This window comes from Pteropus alecto, unplaced genomic scaffold (assembly GCF_000325575.1).
Source record: "Pteropus alecto unplaced genomic scaffold, ASM32557v1 scaffold103, whole genome shotgun sequence".
NCBI classification, from domain to species: domain Eukaryota; kingdom Metazoa; phylum Chordata; class Mammalia; order Chiroptera; family Pteropodidae; genus Pteropus; species Pteropus alecto.
Genome location: NW_006436288.1, coordinates 14679757 through 14698140, shown reverse-complemented (window position 1 = coordinate 14698140; position 18384 = coordinate 14679757). Strand labels below are relative to the sequence as shown.

The 18384-nt window shown below is 34.0% G+C and overlaps 1 protein-coding gene across 1 annotated transcript in view; it reads left to right on the top strand.

Annotated features, from left to right (window-relative positions):
* Positions 1–18384, top strand: part of SYT10 (synaptotagmin 10) — a 51392-nt gene that overhangs the window by 23039 nt on the left and 9969 nt on the right. Inside the window, exon 3 of the mRNA XM_006912736.1 lies at positions 4848–5415. Within this exon, the coding sequence (XP_006912798.1) occupies positions 4848–5415 (568 nt within the window). The remainder of the gene's footprint in view (positions 1–4847; positions 5416–18384) is intronic.

Below are 18384 nucleotides of genomic sequence, written 5' to 3'. Positions count from 1 at the left end.
TAAGAGTGGCTTTAATGATTAATTATGCAATTGAAACTGGGTAAAAAGGGAGAAGTTATATTGAGGAATTAGTGATTGTGAAACGGATTGGAGGTTCTGGTGAGTGGGAAAGATTATCTGAGTGAGAATATAAGAAGATCTGAGCTGGAAAGATAAGAGCTTTGAACAGAGAGGCATGCATCAAGTCATATTGACTCCATCTAGCTACTCTCAGATGTTCCAAGTAAAGTGGGGAAAGTTTTTTCTTCTCCATCTGAAAGAGTACTTGGGTGGTGCTTTCCTAGGTTTGAAGGGTAAGAATGTGATCTGTAATAATCAAATAACCTGTACTTTGATCGAATGGGTATTTGAGAGTAAATAGCCACTTATCACTGTCATTCCAAAAGAGAGAAAGAAGAAAAAAGAAAGCAAGAAGAAAAAGAAGATCTGTGTTGTCATGGTAATAGTTTAACATTGTAATAATTAAAGCTTCTCTTAACTGACTAGCTAAACTGTGACTTAAAATATGCACTATTTACCCTATAATTAGGGCACTGGCTTACTAGAACAAAAATGCTACTACTCTGATTCCTGTTAAAAGGGGCTTTACAGCTGCAGAATTATATTCAGAGGCATAAGAAAAAAAATTACTGATTTTTAGAGAGAAGATAGAAGATTAAAATTTCCTTGTATTAAAAAGCATAAGTAAGCAAAGTTATAGAATCGACCTATAGAAAATTAGGAATTAACTTTGGGGGTTTTTTTGCTCACAAAAATAAAAAAATGTTTCATAAATTAAAGTGATTTTGGTAGAAATATTAGATTATTTAATAAAATATTCTAAGCTTCTTAGGAATATTAAATATATAAACTGGATTATACTAGACTCCTTTAACAATTTACAATATATAGTGCTTGTATTCTTTTTTTAATTCTTATTTTCGTAAATGACCTCTGACGATTCTTTGACCCTAATTACCCCATGATCCTGTATATCTGGTACAGATTCAGGATCAAAATTTCAGAGCTGATCCTATTTAATGCATTTAAATAGGAAATTTCAGAGTTGATCCTATTTAATACATTTAAATAGGATCAACCTAAGGAAACAGATCACTTCAATCTTTAATGAAATTAGAGAGATGTACAATCATTCATCATTTAATGGTGTTTGTTAATGTTTGTTTTCAGTACTTTTAATATGGGTAATTTTTTCACCTAAGAGGAAGACTGTTTATTGATTAAAGATGAGAAATATTTAAGACACCAATTCTATACTCACATACAGAAACTAAAATATTAGGTCTTAAATTTAATATAGTTCTAATTAGGATTTAATTACCTCATCTGAGATAAAGTAGCTTAGTATGTTTCTTTACACAGAAATAATTTTTCAATTGTTATCAAGTCTTAATCATTTTTGAATATATAGTAGAGATTTTGATTTTCTACTTAGTATTTTCAAAACATTAGATTTCGATTTTCTATTTAGTATTTTCAATTTATGGTAACTAGCCAAAAAAGTTTAAAACATCTCTAAAAAATATCTTAAGCTATTTTAACCAAGTAAACTTTGGATCTTATTGAATTAAATAATTATATTGTATATAATGTTTAAGTAAAAATTTTACATAAAAACATATATATGTTTTATTATTTTATATGGTTACTTATAATTATTAATTTTTAGAATAATTTAGTCAAATGGGATAACCACCACTATGACAGTACAGCACGGTGGTTAAGGGTGTAGCCACTAGACCCAGACTGCCTCAATCAAATTGGTCAAATTTCTATTTTAACATCTGCCTAGTGATGTGATTTTAAATAAGTTGCTTACTTCTTGTGCTTCAGTGTCCTTATTTATAAAATGAGGAACATAATGGTAAGTACCTCATAAGGTTACATAAGGATCAAGTGAGTAGATGAAGAATTTACAAAAGTACCTGACACAGAGTAAGCACTCAATGTATTAGCCTTTACTGGCAAAATCTGAAGAGCATGGTCAAACTTTAATTTTTTATTGTGAAAATTTTATAGTGTTTATCTCTTTTTTTGTCTCATTATTCATTATTCTCCTTTATTTCATCCGAAATTCTCATTGGATATTATTTTCTCCTGTTCTAAATACTGGAATATCATTTTTTCCTTAAGCCTTCTTCCATATATTTCTCTTTGACAGAGGCCTCTCTTTCAGGCAGTGAGGCTAAGCAGAATGCTGTGGAAGCAATAATCCAAAATTGCTGCTGTGCATTTTCACCTGTGGTACCCTTCTACCACTTTATCAGTCTCCATCGTTACCTTTGTTTGCAATATATATGCTGAACTATCATTTTTTTAAAAAAAATGTTTTTGAGAAGTCTATAATAGGGTTGCTGGTACTTGCACAGCTCATTTTGGTTTGTCTTCTTTATTTATATCAAAGTGGACTATAGAGAAGTTAAATTAATTTCAATACAACTGTAAGCATTTTTTATGCTATCTAAATAATTATTCAGTATTTCAGTTTAGTTATAGAAAATAAGCTAATTAAATATGAGAGAATGAACTCAGAACACCTCAGATTATAATTCTGATTTTAATCTATTGCATATTATTAATATATATAAGATGATATCTTGAGTATTTAGACCCATAAACTTATCAAAGAACCATAAAACAGCAGATGATCATAGAAATTGTGTTAGGAAACACGTAGAGGTGTAGCATCTCACCTGAGACAGAAATCTTTTCTTCAACATCTAACATTTGTTTCTACATTTCTTATTTGGGGAAGTTCATTACTTCACCATTTTAGACAGCTCTAGATATTTTTAAACGTTCCCTTATATGAAGCTGAGTCTGTCTACCTATAACTTCCATAAAGTCTTATTAATTCTGTCGTGACAGTTCTTCAGATATTAGAATGTGGCCAGCATTAATTCTGCCTTTGCTTTCTGCTCTGCTGCCTTCTGCCTGTTCTAGGTTTAACATTCTCATCTCCTCTAATTCTCAATGGTATCATGGCTAGGTATCTTAATTCTGGATATTAATAAATTTTTTTATTTCTCTTAAATCAGCTCTTACGTGTGTAAAAATGAATTGGTTATTAAACACTGTTATTAATAATAGTGCTATAAAAGATGTAGACCTGATGTAATAGACAAGAGTTGAGTAAGAATTTTGAAGAAAGTGCTGCATAGGTATTAAGTGTAAGAGCTGAAAGAAAGAAAGCCATCTAAAGGCTACTCTAGAAAGCAAAGTATAAAATAATAAGGATCTGGACTGAGTAACAATGCAAATGGAACCAAATGAACAATTACATGAGGTGTTTCAAAGCAAACATAACAGGATATAGAAAGTCAAGTAAATCTCGTGGGTAAAAGAAAAGTGATTCAAAGCATACTGCAGATTTCCTAGCATGAATGACTGACAGAAACGTTAGGGCTATTGTCAGCAATTGTGGGAGAACTAGTCTGAGAGCAAAAGAGAGAAAATGAGTTTGCTTCAGATAGAGGCAAAATTAGTACATTCATTTACGCATCTCCCTTGCAGATATGGAAATATGAGACTAGAAGCTTTTGCAGCTAAGATACATCTAGGTAATTATCAGATTCAAGATAACGATAGTCAAAGAGCTGGCCATTAGTCTGATGAAGAGACTTAGGAGAGAAAAGAAAAATGACCTGGGACTAAGCCTTGAGGAGACAAATAAGTTGACATATCTCATGCTGGAAATTACGGAGGATGTATAAGTAGATCTTTATGTAAATAAAATCTATGGGATGTTAGTAAGCTTATATAACTAATGTTCTAGAAATGTTGAATAGATGAATAGTAATAGTGACTAAGGAAAAGTCGGTTAGAATTTTAAAAACTTTATTATGTTGATCTCAAATTCTAAAATTCTGAATTTTTTTAATTCTTAGAATTTCTGAAGCCAACTCCATGTTAAAAAAGAAAGAAACTGTGCTCATTTGAGCTGTCACAACTTCATATTCTTTTTATAAGTAAATAGTAATTCAGTTATCTTAAGTATTAGAAATAATTAACACAGTATAAGAATATGTAAACTGGGGGTGACTCCATAGTGTAGTGGTTAGCATGTCTGCTTTACACGTGGTTAGCATATCTGCTTTACACGCAGAAGGTCTTGGGTTCGCGCCTCAGGTGGAGCTGTGGACCATACCATGGATGCCCCAGGCCCCTCCAGTACCCCAGGCCCCCGGAGTGCCCTGGGTATACCAGGCCCATAATGCATGCCATGAGCGTGAGGGAGGAGACGCGCTGCCTTGAGAGATCCAGTTCTTAAGGGGAAACAGCAACATCCATAGGTCAGGAGTGGAAGTATGGAATGGGGAATTAAAGAGGGGGAAACAAAGAATATGTAAACTTAACATTTTTTTATTTTAATGCTGTAGTCACGAAAACATGAAATCCATCAGACATAAATATTGAGATAAAACGATACCAGCCATCTGTATGATTTGTCTACATAATGCTTACCCCTAGGTATTCCCAGATTAACGATTCATAGCATTTTGTGGAATTTGGAGCTTTGTTGTTAATTGTGTTTCTTTATAATTGTACTTAATTATTGAGAGTACAACATTTCAAAAGCTCATAAATATTTACATTTGTATGTTTCAGGTGTTTGTATAATTTTGGGAGACTTTTCCTTTGAATATTGCACTTCTGGCTTTTCAAAAGTAGCTCTTTGAGTGTGTGTATGTTTGTTGCTTGTGTGTGTGTATGTGTGTATCTGTCTGTTGATAAAGATATAATTCTTTTATTATCCTGGGGATGGGGGACAGTTTATATGCCAATGTTTAATAATACCACTAATAAACTACCTAAATGATCTTGTGTGTGTGTGTGTGTGTGTACAGCCACAATTCCTTCAGGAGACACCTACCAAGGCAAATGCAGGTTTCCAGTGTTGATTTTAGCATGGGTACAGAACCCGTTTTGCAAAGAGGAGAAACAACAACCAGCATTGGGAGGATAAAACCAGAGCTCTACAAGCAGAAATCAGTTGATTCTGAGGGCAACAGGAAAGAAGATGTCAAAACCTGTGGGAAATTTAACTTTACCCTCCAATATGATTATGAAAACGAACTTCTAGTTGTCAAAATTATCAAAGCCTTAGATCTCCCTGCTAAAGACTTCACAGGAACTTCGGACCCTTATGTGAAGATGTATCTTCTTCCAGATAGGAAAAAGAAATTTCAGACCCGCGTACACAGAAAAACTTTAAATCCTCTATTTGATGAAACTTTTCAGTTTCCTGTAGCGTATGATCAACTAAGCAACAAAAAACTACATTTCAGTGTATATGATTTTGACAGATTTTCTAGACATGACATGATTGGGGAAGTGATTCTTGATAATTTGTTTGAAGTCTCTGATCTCTCCAGAGAAGCCATCATATGGAAAGATATTCATTGTGCTACAACAGTAAGTAATAATGCTACCAATATATTGCTTTTTATTTGACCTACAGTAGTGTATAAAACTAAATATTAACCAGCTTATTGTAATAAGTTTACAAAGTTATGAAATTTATGTGCTAAGAACCTGCCAAGGTAAGATTTAATTACATATATAATAATAGTTCAGGCACCTAACAGTATATAGGTAACATCAGTGATTGGGTAAATAAAAAAAAGCTCTTGTAAGTTACCAAAAAAAAATAGGGACAAGGGATTATTCTTAAAAATAAGAAAATTATTTTTTAATTTGAAATAGTTCTTTTTGTATTTTTTCCCTAACAATGTTTCATTAATTACAACCAATATTGGGGGTCCTTATAGTTTCACTATAAATTATATGGATGTTAATTTTAAAATTTATACTGGCAGTTTATTGCATTACATCATCATAACATTTTCAATTGCTGTATTTTAATTTTATGGTCTTCGTTGTGATACATATTAGGGAACAAAGAAGAAATTTCAAAACCAAAACATATTTCAAAAGTATTGGGGCTCTTTTGTTTCATATTGTCTTTCACTTTATTACTTATTACTTATATTCCTACAGGGGAAAAATGGTAAGCAGTGATTTTTCCTGTTTTAAAAAATATGACACCTCCTAAAATGCAAAGGCAGATAATTTATTGTTAGGTTATTTCTCTTGATTTCCCAATCTTTATTATTTATTCTTTTATTCATTCAACAAATATTTGTTAAGTGCCTACTGTGTGTTTGGCATGATCTAAGTACTAGGGATACAAAAAATTATATGAAGCATGTTCTGTTTATGTATTTAGATTCAGGGGTAAGTAACCGCCAAATGATGTCTGAAAATTAGTAAAATCGTCTAAGAGATTGACAGTGGTTGGTTTGTTTGTTTGTTTTACATTTGTACGTTTTTGTGTTTCAAAGTGGTCCTTCAAAAAAAAGGAAGAGATTTTTTGTGGAGACTTCAATTTTTGACTGCTAATGAAACATTAAATTCTTTAATTTTATTTTCAACTCTTCCTCTGCCTAATATATTAACTTTCTATTTCTGCTATGAAAATTACAAATATAGTGTCTTAAAACAACACAAATTTATCGTTTTACAGTTCTGTAGGTTAAAAGTCCGACATGGGTCTCATTGGACTAAAATCAAGGTGTTGGCAGGACTGCGGTCCTTCCTGGAGATTACGGGAGATTCATTTTCTTGTCTTTTCTTGCTTCCAGAGGCCAAAGCATTTCTTGGTTAAGATTATCCCCAGATAGGATAATCTCCCCATCTCAAGTTTTATAATCTTAATCACATCTGCAAAATTCCTTTTATCATTTGGGAACATATTCACAGATTCTGGGAATTGGCATGTGGCCATCTTTGGGGGTGCCTTTATTCTGAGTTTTATTTCGGCATTCTGGATATGAAAAGAGGTAGGCAGATATTGAAATGTATTATTATATTATTCTAGTCAAAAGACATTTCTTTTTAACTGAAACATTGAGGCACACACTGTTCGAGATACTCATAGCTTTTTTATTAGAACGATATAACGAAACCTAAATGTTTTGGCTATGGGACCAAAGTTCACAATATACACAAATATGTATTATATGTCATCTCATATATATATAATCATCGTTATGATTAGCATAGTATTTCATTTAAAACTTTCCTTTGAAAATCATTAAGCAATTTTATATTTTCAGATTAAAAAAAATGAAAAAAACTGACATCGGTTGAAATGTGCATAAGAAACTTTTTTTTATATATCATTAACTTTAAATAATTTCATATAGAAATTATAGGGTTTTCTACAAAGAAGGAGGGAAAAAGAAATAGAAAGCAATGTTATATACCCTCATACATTCCAGTCCTGTAGAAACCTGCAAAGGTGATAAATTATATGGACATAGATATTAAAAAACTGTGTAACAGATAAAATATATATTTGAATTAGAATGTTAGCTTTCTTTATATAGATAACTACCTAGTTAAGGATAAATCTTGAAAAAACATTATTATAATTTAAGGTTCTTATTTGAGATAATTATGTATGTAAAATAAACTAGGAATATTGTTAATTTATTGTTGAAATCTTATCAGGTTGAAAGAAGAGTTATATATTTTATATTCATAATTTCATTACTAATAAGTTATTTCTATACAAAAGGGATTGATATTTTTTATCAGGAATTAGCAGGGTTTTTTAAAATTTGAGATTGAAGGAAAAAGGAAATAATAAAGGTGTATCTTTATTCTGTGCAAAAAAATTTCACTTCAGGGATCATCCCACTGTATATCACAAATTTGGCAAGCCAATCACCTACAGCACTAATATACAGATATTTCCAACATAAGGGGAAATCACATTGAAGAACACTGCACCCTGTGACACTGCTCACTATTTCTGTAATAGGAAGGAGAAATATATATTCATATTCAGTTATATATACAAAAAAGCCTATGTGAGGACACACAAGAATTTAATAATAATAGTACCTATTAACGAGAACGGTAGAAACTATTATTGGTAGATAAATATAGAAAAAGAATGACTTATAACATATTGTTTTATATACATTTTGTCTTTAAACTATGGGAGTATAATATTATTCAAATTTTTAATTAACTTTTTTCAAAAAGTAATAATTATACAGACTAATGTATTTTGAATATTTAAATGTAGTTTTCTCATACATACTTAAGAAGCCATTGAAAGTATAAAGAAAAACTTTCCCTTTTCTGAACAGGACTAACTTCATTTTGCATATTTATTTACTCATCTATTCAGTGAACATCTTTTCAGTACAATCTATGTTTTAGACACTCACAAGAAAGGAGAATGTGTATACAAAACCACCTGGTTCACAGCTATAAAGTGCTTGAATCTGTTATCTTCTAAGGAACTGTCGAGTATTGTTTAAAGAGTTGGTCTTGCCATGACAAATACAAAGAAATTGTCGTATTCATTGTGTCGACCATTTAATACTAAATGTTCCAGCTGAGCTTTGGTTTGAAATAATGTATTTTCTTACAGATTACTAAAATTTCTTTAAATGTTTAAAAAAAAGTTTTAATTTGTCTTCTTATTTCTAGTGATATATTTTTCATTCTTCCCTCAAGCATCCTGGATCTATCCCAGGATCAGAAGAATACTATATATTTTTTTTGCATTTATCTGTCAACAAATTCCCTTCTAAAGTTTGTTAATCGTGGAATAATGTACTAGCCAAAGCTAACCATATCGTAATTATAATATTTAGGGTTATTTAAAAAAGCAAGTTGGTTTTTTTTCCAAATTTATTGCATCTACATAATTTCCAATCTAAGTTTCTACATCGTTCTGCTTGTAAAGATTATAATCACCATCGAGCTTCTCTGTCATCCTTGGGGGTCTCTCTGTCTCTCTGTCTCTGTCTCTGTCTCTCTCTCTCTTTATCCATCTCAGTCTGTCTCTCTTTGTTTCTCTCTCTGTCTCTCTGTCTCTCTGTCTCTCTCTCTCTCTCTTTCTCTCTCTCTCTCTCTCTCTCTCTCTCTCTCTTTGCCTTCCCTTCCTTCCCTCCCTAGCGGTATCACTTTGGGTAAGTAGCTTAACATTTCTGAATTTGTTACCTCATCTATAAAAAAAGAGGTTTATAATAATATCAACTTCACAGGAATATTTTGAAAATAAAATGAGATAACAAATGTGAAGTTTTTTTAAAATTTAAAGTTGCTAAGTGCCATTATCTATAATCTTGCACATAAAGAAAATAGCTATTTGTTATCTACTCGATTACTAACATCCCAATTTCATTCATGTCTTAAGTTTCTTACCCTAATATTTAAATTTCTTAAAAGTATTATCCTCACTTTTTAGAAAATAAATGAGAGGTACTTATGTTGTACTCTTTAACTCAATCTTGAAGTGAATAAAATATAGCAACATTGTAAAAGACTATGCCATGGCATATATTGCATGAAGTCTTTCTATAAAGTCACTAAACCAAAGATCTTACTGACCGAATATCAATTTTCTTCATGTTTTTTGGAGTGCTTTTAAATGTTAAGAATTCTGCACAATCCCACACCCTGTGGTAAGTAAAGGCATGTTTTGCAAGTGTAGGCATCTATCAAATACCAGTCTATAGAAGAGCATAGGTAATGAGAATAGAAATTCTTCCCAAATAGGCTGTTGTCATACCAAGTAGACTGCAAATGTTTCAACTTGTTATCTAGTTATGTATAGAGGAACAATTGTTATGTCTTGGCCATTCAGAGAAAAATAATGGCTAAATAAACATTTGGTAATAGAGGTTGGTTACCTGTTCTGCCCACTTATAGAACAAGGATCTTAAATCCATCAATTCGACAAACTTTTATTTAGTTCTCCTATTTACCAGACACTCTTCTGGATGTTGTAGGACATAAAATGTTCCTGTTTTATGAGGCTTACTTTATAGAAAAGGGAGTAGGATAATAACAAAGGAAATAGATAATATGTCCAGTGAATGTAAGTGGTATAAGCAACATGAGGCAGAATAAGGGATAGGAAGTGGCAGTGGGGTGGGGTCACCCTAGATGGGAAGTCAGATAAGGCCTCTCTGATGAGAGTGATAGATGAAATCAGAGAGATGGCAGAGCGTCAGATCACCTAGAGCCCTTAGACTTTGAGGAGCAGAGGTGAAACCATACTAATCAATTTAAGGTAGACTTTAGTATAGTGAAGCCAAGTTCATCCAGTCCAAGTATTTACATACAGCGATACTGAGAGAGGCTCCTTTAAATAAGGATTTTGTAAAGGTGTATAAAAGCATCAACACTCTAAGGCAGGGGTCCCCAACCCACAAGCCGCGGACTGGTACCAGTCTACGGCCTATAAGGAACCAGGCTGCACAGCAGGTCAGTGGCATGCAAGCAAGCGAAGCTACATCTGTATTTGCAGCCGCTCCTCAGTGTGAGCATCGCCACCTCAGTTCCACCTCAGAGCATCGAGCATTAGATTCTCACAGAAGCACTGGTCCCTGGTGCCAAAAAATTTGGGGACCGCTGCTCTAAGGGTTGCTGTATACAGCATTATACCAATTTCTATGCCCCATCTATAAATAATGATTAATGTTTGAGAATAAGTCTCCAGTTCCTCTCACCAAGAAGCTTAAGATATTTCCTAATCAGTATGATAAAGGGAAGGAAGAGTTCTTATCAAATTTGTATCCTCTTCTTATGTTCTAAGTTGCTCTTGTCCCAGTGTCTGTATTAGGCTATCTCTTTGTTTCAGGCTCCTCATGACACAGGTGGTTGTAAGTCTTAGTTTGTTAAGTCCAGAAAAGGCTGTTTTAAGATCTCAGCTCTGTTTCTACAACCTGAGCGCTTCATGGCTCCTGGTAGATAAGTCTGTGACTGTATAGGGTGGGATAAAAACTAAATTATTTTGGCAGAAAGTGATCTTTCCCACTTGCATTGGGAGCCAAAAATGGTTCTCCCACTGAGCAGAAATTCGGCGCTATTAAATAGCATCCCTGGCAATAGTTGCAACTGTTAATCACTTAATGCTAGAGAGGGTTTGTAATTACCCCACCTCTAACACTGCCATGTTCTCTGCTCTTTTCTGTTCTGACTTTAGCAAAGTTTCACCTGGACTTTGTACCATGGAAAAGCACAATTCTTATTATTGTACACTTAATGCAAAGTGCATTTCTTCCTTCTTGCAGAAATGCAAGCAGGTCTCACTAAAGGGCACCTGGTGAGCATTTCTCTATCTTCAAGTAAAGATGGCAGGAAAGAATCAATAATGAAAAATGTGACATAAAAATCTAAGAATCTAACTAGGTTTTATAATCGAACCCTCCTTGCCTGTCTCTGCCCCCACGCTCATTGAACATGATTGAAATCTGATTTAATCAGAATCACTGGGCAAAGGAGAAAGGGCAAGGAGGAAGTGCTGTTGGAAAATTGTGGTTCTTTGAAGGAAAAGAAGGAAGCTAGAAACTGGAGGTTATAATGTTAATTACATTTCCTAATTGTATTCTATCAACTTCTTCCCCCTTCCTCCCAGGGTCAGTAGACTGCTTGTGCTGGTGAGTTGGAGGAGATGACCAGATGTGCAAAGAAAAAGAGTAACTTATACACCTTAGGAATACATTTGACTCTGAAATTCCAATGTGCCATAGAATTATCTCAGATCACATTAGACTAGAGGGATATATAAATAAAGTTCAATAAAACTAATTGATAAGTATCCTCTAACCTTAGCTTCCCAAATCTTAAGTATATCTTTAAATGGCTCAAAACTGTTATGACTATTAGTTTATTGTACTTTTAGGGCCACCTTATATGGACACGCCCTTGCACAGTTCCAGGGTGTTCCACTCACAAAGCCCATGACATCCATAAACAGTGTTGCAATTTGCTCACCTGTCCCAGCTTACTGAGTAATCTTCACTCCTTCAAACAGATGTCTCTGCAGACATTGAACTCATGACCAGGCCTGATGCTTTTATAATTAATTCATTCATTTATTCATTCAATAAATGTTTTATTAAGCATCAGCCTAAGGCCAGTCACCAACCCCAGAAAAATTGTTTTAAACAAGAAAAAAAAAATAGTATCTTTTTGAGCATCTACTATGTGTTGGGCTGCAAACTGGACCTGTGACATAATTATTTTTTATATTACACCTTTGAAATCTAAATGCAACCTCTACAGGAAATTGTTATTAAGCATGAACATGGATCTCATCTTGATCTGAGTAAGTATTCCTGAGGAGGGTTCATTAGAATAAGGTCAGTGTTGCCATTTAAATTATCCTCTGGCATTGCTAGAGCCAGTGGTCTCAATTTGACCTTCCGAATATTGTTGGATATTCGGAACCTTAAAGCCTCTTTTATATATATCTCCATCTGTTTTTAAGTCCCTTTACCTTTACTCATTCTTCAAGGTTCAGATTAAATACCACACGCCCCTTAAGTCCTTCAAGATCCTCAAGGGAAGAATCAGGTACTTTTCATCTCTGATTCTATAATTAAAACCAAAGAATCTCTCTGAAAAGCACTTACAACACTGGATAAAAAAAAAAAATTAAGCATGTACTTTAAAACTATGCAGACCTATGTTTTTCTTCCAGCTTGTCCTCTAATTAAGTATGTGATGTTCTGAAAGGTTAAGTGACTTGACTAAAATCATAAACCCTATGAAGAGAACAGTTTTGTCTGGTCATCAGTGTTCCACCAGTTAATAGAAGAGTGCATGACATTTTGGATGCTCTCAGTAAACACAAACATGCTAATTGAATGAATGTTTAGAGATTGACAAGGCATTTGATAAAGCTAGAGTGCAGTTTTGGAGTTGTGAGAACATGAAGAGAAATTTGTAAGATGAAGGTAGAAAAAATATTAGGAATTAGATTGTCAGGGACTGAATGTGTCATGTTGAGGAGAGTGAACTCTGTATTTTAGGCCAGAAATCCCCAGCGCCCGGGCCACGGACCAGTACCCGTCCGTGGCCTGTTAGGAACCAGGCCCCACAGGAGGAGGAGAGTGGCAGGCTAGTGAGGAAAGCTTCATCTGTATTTGCAGCGGCTCCCCAGCATAAGCATCACCACCTCAGCTCCACCTCAGATCATCAGGCATTGGATTCTCATAGGAGAACTGGTCCCTGGTGCCAAAAAGATTGGGGACCACTGTTTTAGGCCCTGTGTGTCCAGCGCATATAAGAGAGTAAAAAATCAATTTCTTTGAGATTTTTAGCAGAACCAGGAGACAGTATAAGTGACACTGCATGTTCATTGTCCTGTGTGGTCTTTCCTCATGAATCCCTAACCAGATCAACCCTGAAGGTCTCTACTTTAAGGATCACATCCTTCATTTAGCACATTGTCTGGAAATCCAAGTGATAACTATTTTTTATGACCATTTTTTCTTGAACTTGAAATCGAATTATGAGCATCAATTTATTTTTCGTGGTCTTTCCAATGAAGCTCCACCAACTCAATAGCAAACAAGGCCTAAAAGGACCTCACATTCTCAAACATGCCTGAACTATATATATTAGCCTTCATTTTACCATGCTTAAAATTACTAATTTTAAGAGCTAAAGAATAAATTAGTTCATCTCCTCGAACGCTCTCATGTTATACCAAAGAAACTGAGATCAAGTGATGCGAAGTCGACTGTTCAAAGTTAAATTCCATGATTTGCTTAGTTGAATGGAAGGTGTGAGTTAGGAAGAAATAAAAATTTTACAGTAGTTTGAATCCAGTAGACCCACTCTGGGTCTGCATTGCTCTGTAGCTTCATTTCGTGAACAGGTGGGTAAAGGACTAGAAACTTGATAAAGAAGCACATTTGATCTAGTAATACATTGTTTGACAGTGTGTGGAAAACCATCCATTTTCTTACCAACCAGGAAATGTGGAAGGCAGGCTGCATTTAGTGTGCTAAAGTGGATGTGATAACTGATGTCACCATGACAACCAATTGTTTGTTTAAAGGCTTTTTTCAATAAGTCTTAATGATTCTTACTTTCCAATATATCACTGAATTCAAAACTTTCTTCAGCCAACACCTTCCCACGCCTGTCTACTTCACTGGCCTCTGTCTTCTATCTTTTTCCTTCCTAATGTAGCCTTCTCTAAATAAAGAAATGCTTTTCAAATATTATTTTTATGACCATTATTATTAACCATAGTATTCACATACATTATTCTTTTTTCTTCCCTGTGAAATTCCATCTCTTTAATCTTTCATCCTCCACTGTAAAGATTATTTCCCTCCAGGAATGCTTCCCTTAGTTTTTCACCCTTGGTTATTGACCCTTTAATGTGCTTCTTCTTCATTTCTTGCATTCATTTGCTATAGCTTGATCTGACTGTTAATTCGCTTAGTCCTGAAATAGGATATGGAGTGCAACTATTTGTATATAAATTTGTCTTTCAAATGACTTTTTTTTTAATCTTGGAAAGCCAATACATGGGGAAAAAACTTCGTAACTGTTCATGAGCTTGAATATAGCTTATCATCAGAAAATAATCTTTATCTACCCAGCTCTCTCTGTGGAGCCAGCATGAAGAAATCAGATGTTCAGCCCCTGACCTGGCCTTTTCTTACAACTCCTTTCCCAAGTATGAAGTCAGAAGATTTTCATGGCGAATGTTCAACCAAATATGTGTGTATAAGAATGAAATACAGGTCTTCTTACCTGAAAATAATTTTATAGAACACTATATCCTAGACGTTATAGCCAGCTTTCAAGTGATTATTTGCTCAAAGATACAAGAGTTTTTCAAAGGTTAATTTAGGAAGCTCATGCTTATAAAGAATTAGAATAAATGAGATTGCTCATAAGTAACATTTTCAGAAACTCGAAGTCTTTCTCATTTTAAGCCAAAATTAGCACTTCAAATTTTAAGGATTTTGAATAAAAATAACTGAAAAAATATTGTACACTTCTCCACCTTCTTAAACGGGAAATATAGGATATTTTTCCTTAGCTTTAAGACTTCGTCATCATTTTAATATTAGTGACTGTTTGAGTCTGTAATAAAATGCTCTTTTTAAGTTACTGAGGCATTATTAGTGTTTGTTCCCCTTGATAGAAAATGACCTGTGCACAATAGGCAAGGCTCAGTGCAAAGGTCATTGCTATCTTTTTTAGAATATCTGCTTCCATATATGCACATATATATGTATACATGCATTGTGTTTTTGCAGCTTCATTTATCGCCGCCTTCACTAGCCCTTCAGCTATTAGTTTTCCCATCCCAACATTTCACGTGTGAGTTTTGACATAATGTAAATTGATATACCAAGTAAACATTCTTGTTAGAATTTTTTTAAAAATAATAATAAATAGGTGTTGAGTAAGAAATAATGTAGTCTCTTTATATAAGGTAATTTTACTGCATATTTATGCCGGATGTTCAGTAACCTTTCAACTTATTTCCTGGTTGTTTGCTGGGCACTAGAAGAGTCAGGTTGTTAAAACTGAATATCGTTTTATAAACTACACTGGTCTGAGGAAGACACAGAAGAGGCAGCAGTTAAAACTTGACCAGCTCTCTGGAGCTGGGCCATCAACACGGGCCAGACTTGGTGGTGGGTACTGAGAATTAGTGCATACAGTATAGCTCAATGTATGAAAGCCAAAATCTGGAGTTCTGTTGTTACATCTATTATAGGACCTTCTTAAAAGTCGTATAGCCATTTCCTTTTGTTAAGTTCATTTCTCGTGATTATCTCTTAGATAGCTTTCAGTATTAAAAAATTGAAGAATATTGGTATTTATCTTAGAGAATGTTCTGCCCTTTTCAGTATGTAAGTGGTTTTAGTCCTTTCGCATCCACACTTCTTAAAGAAAAAATATAGTCTAATGAAGTATCGAATTTTTGTGCAGTTATTATGGATGCATGTTATAAATTAATTTTTCACCAGCCAGTTCATTCCAGTTTTCTTAAAATTCCTGATTACATCATGGAGTTTAAATATTTAAGTAGATTTCTTATTACCGTAGTATGCAACAAGCCACCTAGCCAGTCATACAGAGTTGCTCAGAAATGTCCTCAAATCATGCTCTTTGTTTTCAGTTTCTTTGCCCTAATACATACTCCTCACTTTAGCCTCTTTATGTTTACCAATGCCTGCTAATAACTGATAGTCAAGATTATTTTGTAACTGGATCCATGGAAAAGATCTATAAAAATTACTCTCACATATTATTTAATGTATAAAAGTAAAACCGTGTCAATCAGACATGTGAAAATATGTTTTATTTTCTTAATTCCTTTAGATGTCTTTGTTCGTATACTTTATTTCAGTTTGCATGTGGTGCATTTCCTGTTAGATTCTTGGCATTTCATCTCTGAGATCATGTCCGCTATTTCTTTTCTAGCTTCGTTATCACCACCTCCACCATATTTCTTGGTGGAACTTGATAACTTGCTCTACATTCATAAAGCAATTCCTTAACTTTTACCAGCTAATAACAGAATGTGTCTATTATAATTGATTTCCTGGAAGGAGAATACCCAGTGAGGGAAGGCGGGGGATGGCTGCCAGACAGAAAACTTCAGCCCATTGACTCAGCCTAAAGAAACACTTGGGAAAAAAAGAGAAAAGGAGCGAATCATCAGATAAAAATAGAATTCAGACTTATTTTCTTAGCCTTTTACAGACTAATCTTTTTTTCAGCTGAGATCTTCAAGGGCAGGATCATGCTATGTTTATCCCAGTGTCTACAGCACCTACCAGTGGGCCCGGCAAATAATACTCAGTACTTCTTGGTGGTAAAAAGAATGAATCCTTGACAGGAGATTGTACTCTTCCTACTTTTTCCTCAGGCCTCTCATATTGGATCTTGTTTACTATTTTGGCTCTGCAGCAATCCAACAGCCCAGGGGAGACCCAGTAGGATCTAACTTTCTTATAAAATATTTACTTTTACTAATTTTCTCAAAAAATAATAATTCCATCCCTTGATTAATTTTTTTCATTTATCCAGTTCTTACTGAGCACTTGATATATATGAGGTACTGCTCCACATGATAGCAATGCAGCAATGAACAAAATAGCATCCCTTATCATATGCCAGACACTGTCGGATACCTTGGGCTTTGTTGACAGTATCTTATTTAATGATTAAAACCTGTGTGGAGTAGATATTTTCTTCAATTTGAAAATGAAGTTTCACAGATTCAAAGCTTAATTAAATTTCCTAGGATCTCACAGCTAGGAAGTAGAAAATAGGAACAAAACAAAGTTTAACTGACTCAAAGTTTATGCTCTTAATTACTAGGCTCTGTTGCTTCTAGATCATGAATAAAGAAATGGAATTACATGAATCAGAACCTGAGCTGTAAGAATATGCCCAATAAATGTTAATAGCCTGTCATAAAGAATTTTTAAGAACCTAGTCTTTTGACCTGAGTGCATAGCAACTTATTTCCCCCAAAATTAAATCTACCACATAATGTCTTACCAGGAACGATTTGATTAAATCCTGTAAACAACTTTTTAAGAGACATCCTAAATGTGCATTTTCATACTCATTTTCATTTGTCACTATCTATGCAACCATTGTCAGCAAATATATCTATATCAGGGTACTGTGGATGGTTCTGTTATAAATAAAACAAAGCAGATCAGTTTTCATCCAGATCAATTAATAATCTTTTTATTCCTTAAAAAAATGCACTGAGTGCTGGCTATGTACCAGGCAGTTTAGTAGGATGTAAAAATAAGACAGACAAGAACATGTCTCTCCTAGACCTTATATATTGGAATCAGAGAAACAAACGAACAAGAAAATGAATTAAAAGGTAATTTCTGATGATGGTAAGTGCTATGAAAAAAATGTGAAGCATCTGTGAATGGGGTGATTGTAGGATAGGAAGGGAGAAGACCTGGCTGAAGAGATGCTGTTTGAGCTGAGCCCTGCATGGTGAGGACTCAGCCATGTAAAGATATAAGAGAAAAAAATTCAAAGGCCAAAAGCTTCATTTGTTTGAATAATAGAAAAAAAAAAGCTTTTGTGTCTGAATCAGAGCGAGGTGAGCTAGAGAGGCAAGAGATACAGTTAGAGATAGGTAGCATCCAGATCACACAGGATCTTACATGTACAACCTTATAATGCATGGTCCAAACAAAGACTTATTTAACAATTGAAGGAGATGTTCTTAATAATGATACCAGAACAATAAATATAAACCTAAAATTTTCCACTTATATGCCATGGTAAAAAAAAAAAAAAAAAAAAACCTTAGAAGGTTTTAAGCAGGAAAGTGAAATAATTTGATTTGCATTCCATAAATGATCGCTTCAGCTGCTGGTAAAGATTAACTTTTGAGATAGGAGATTAATTTTAGAGATTAATGAAGTATTCCTGACAAAAGGTGATAGTGGCGTGAATGATAGTAATAGAGCTGAAAACAAAGTCACTAGTTTGGGATATATCTCTGTAGATCGTGCAGAGAAGACATGATTTGAATGTAGAGGTGAGGGA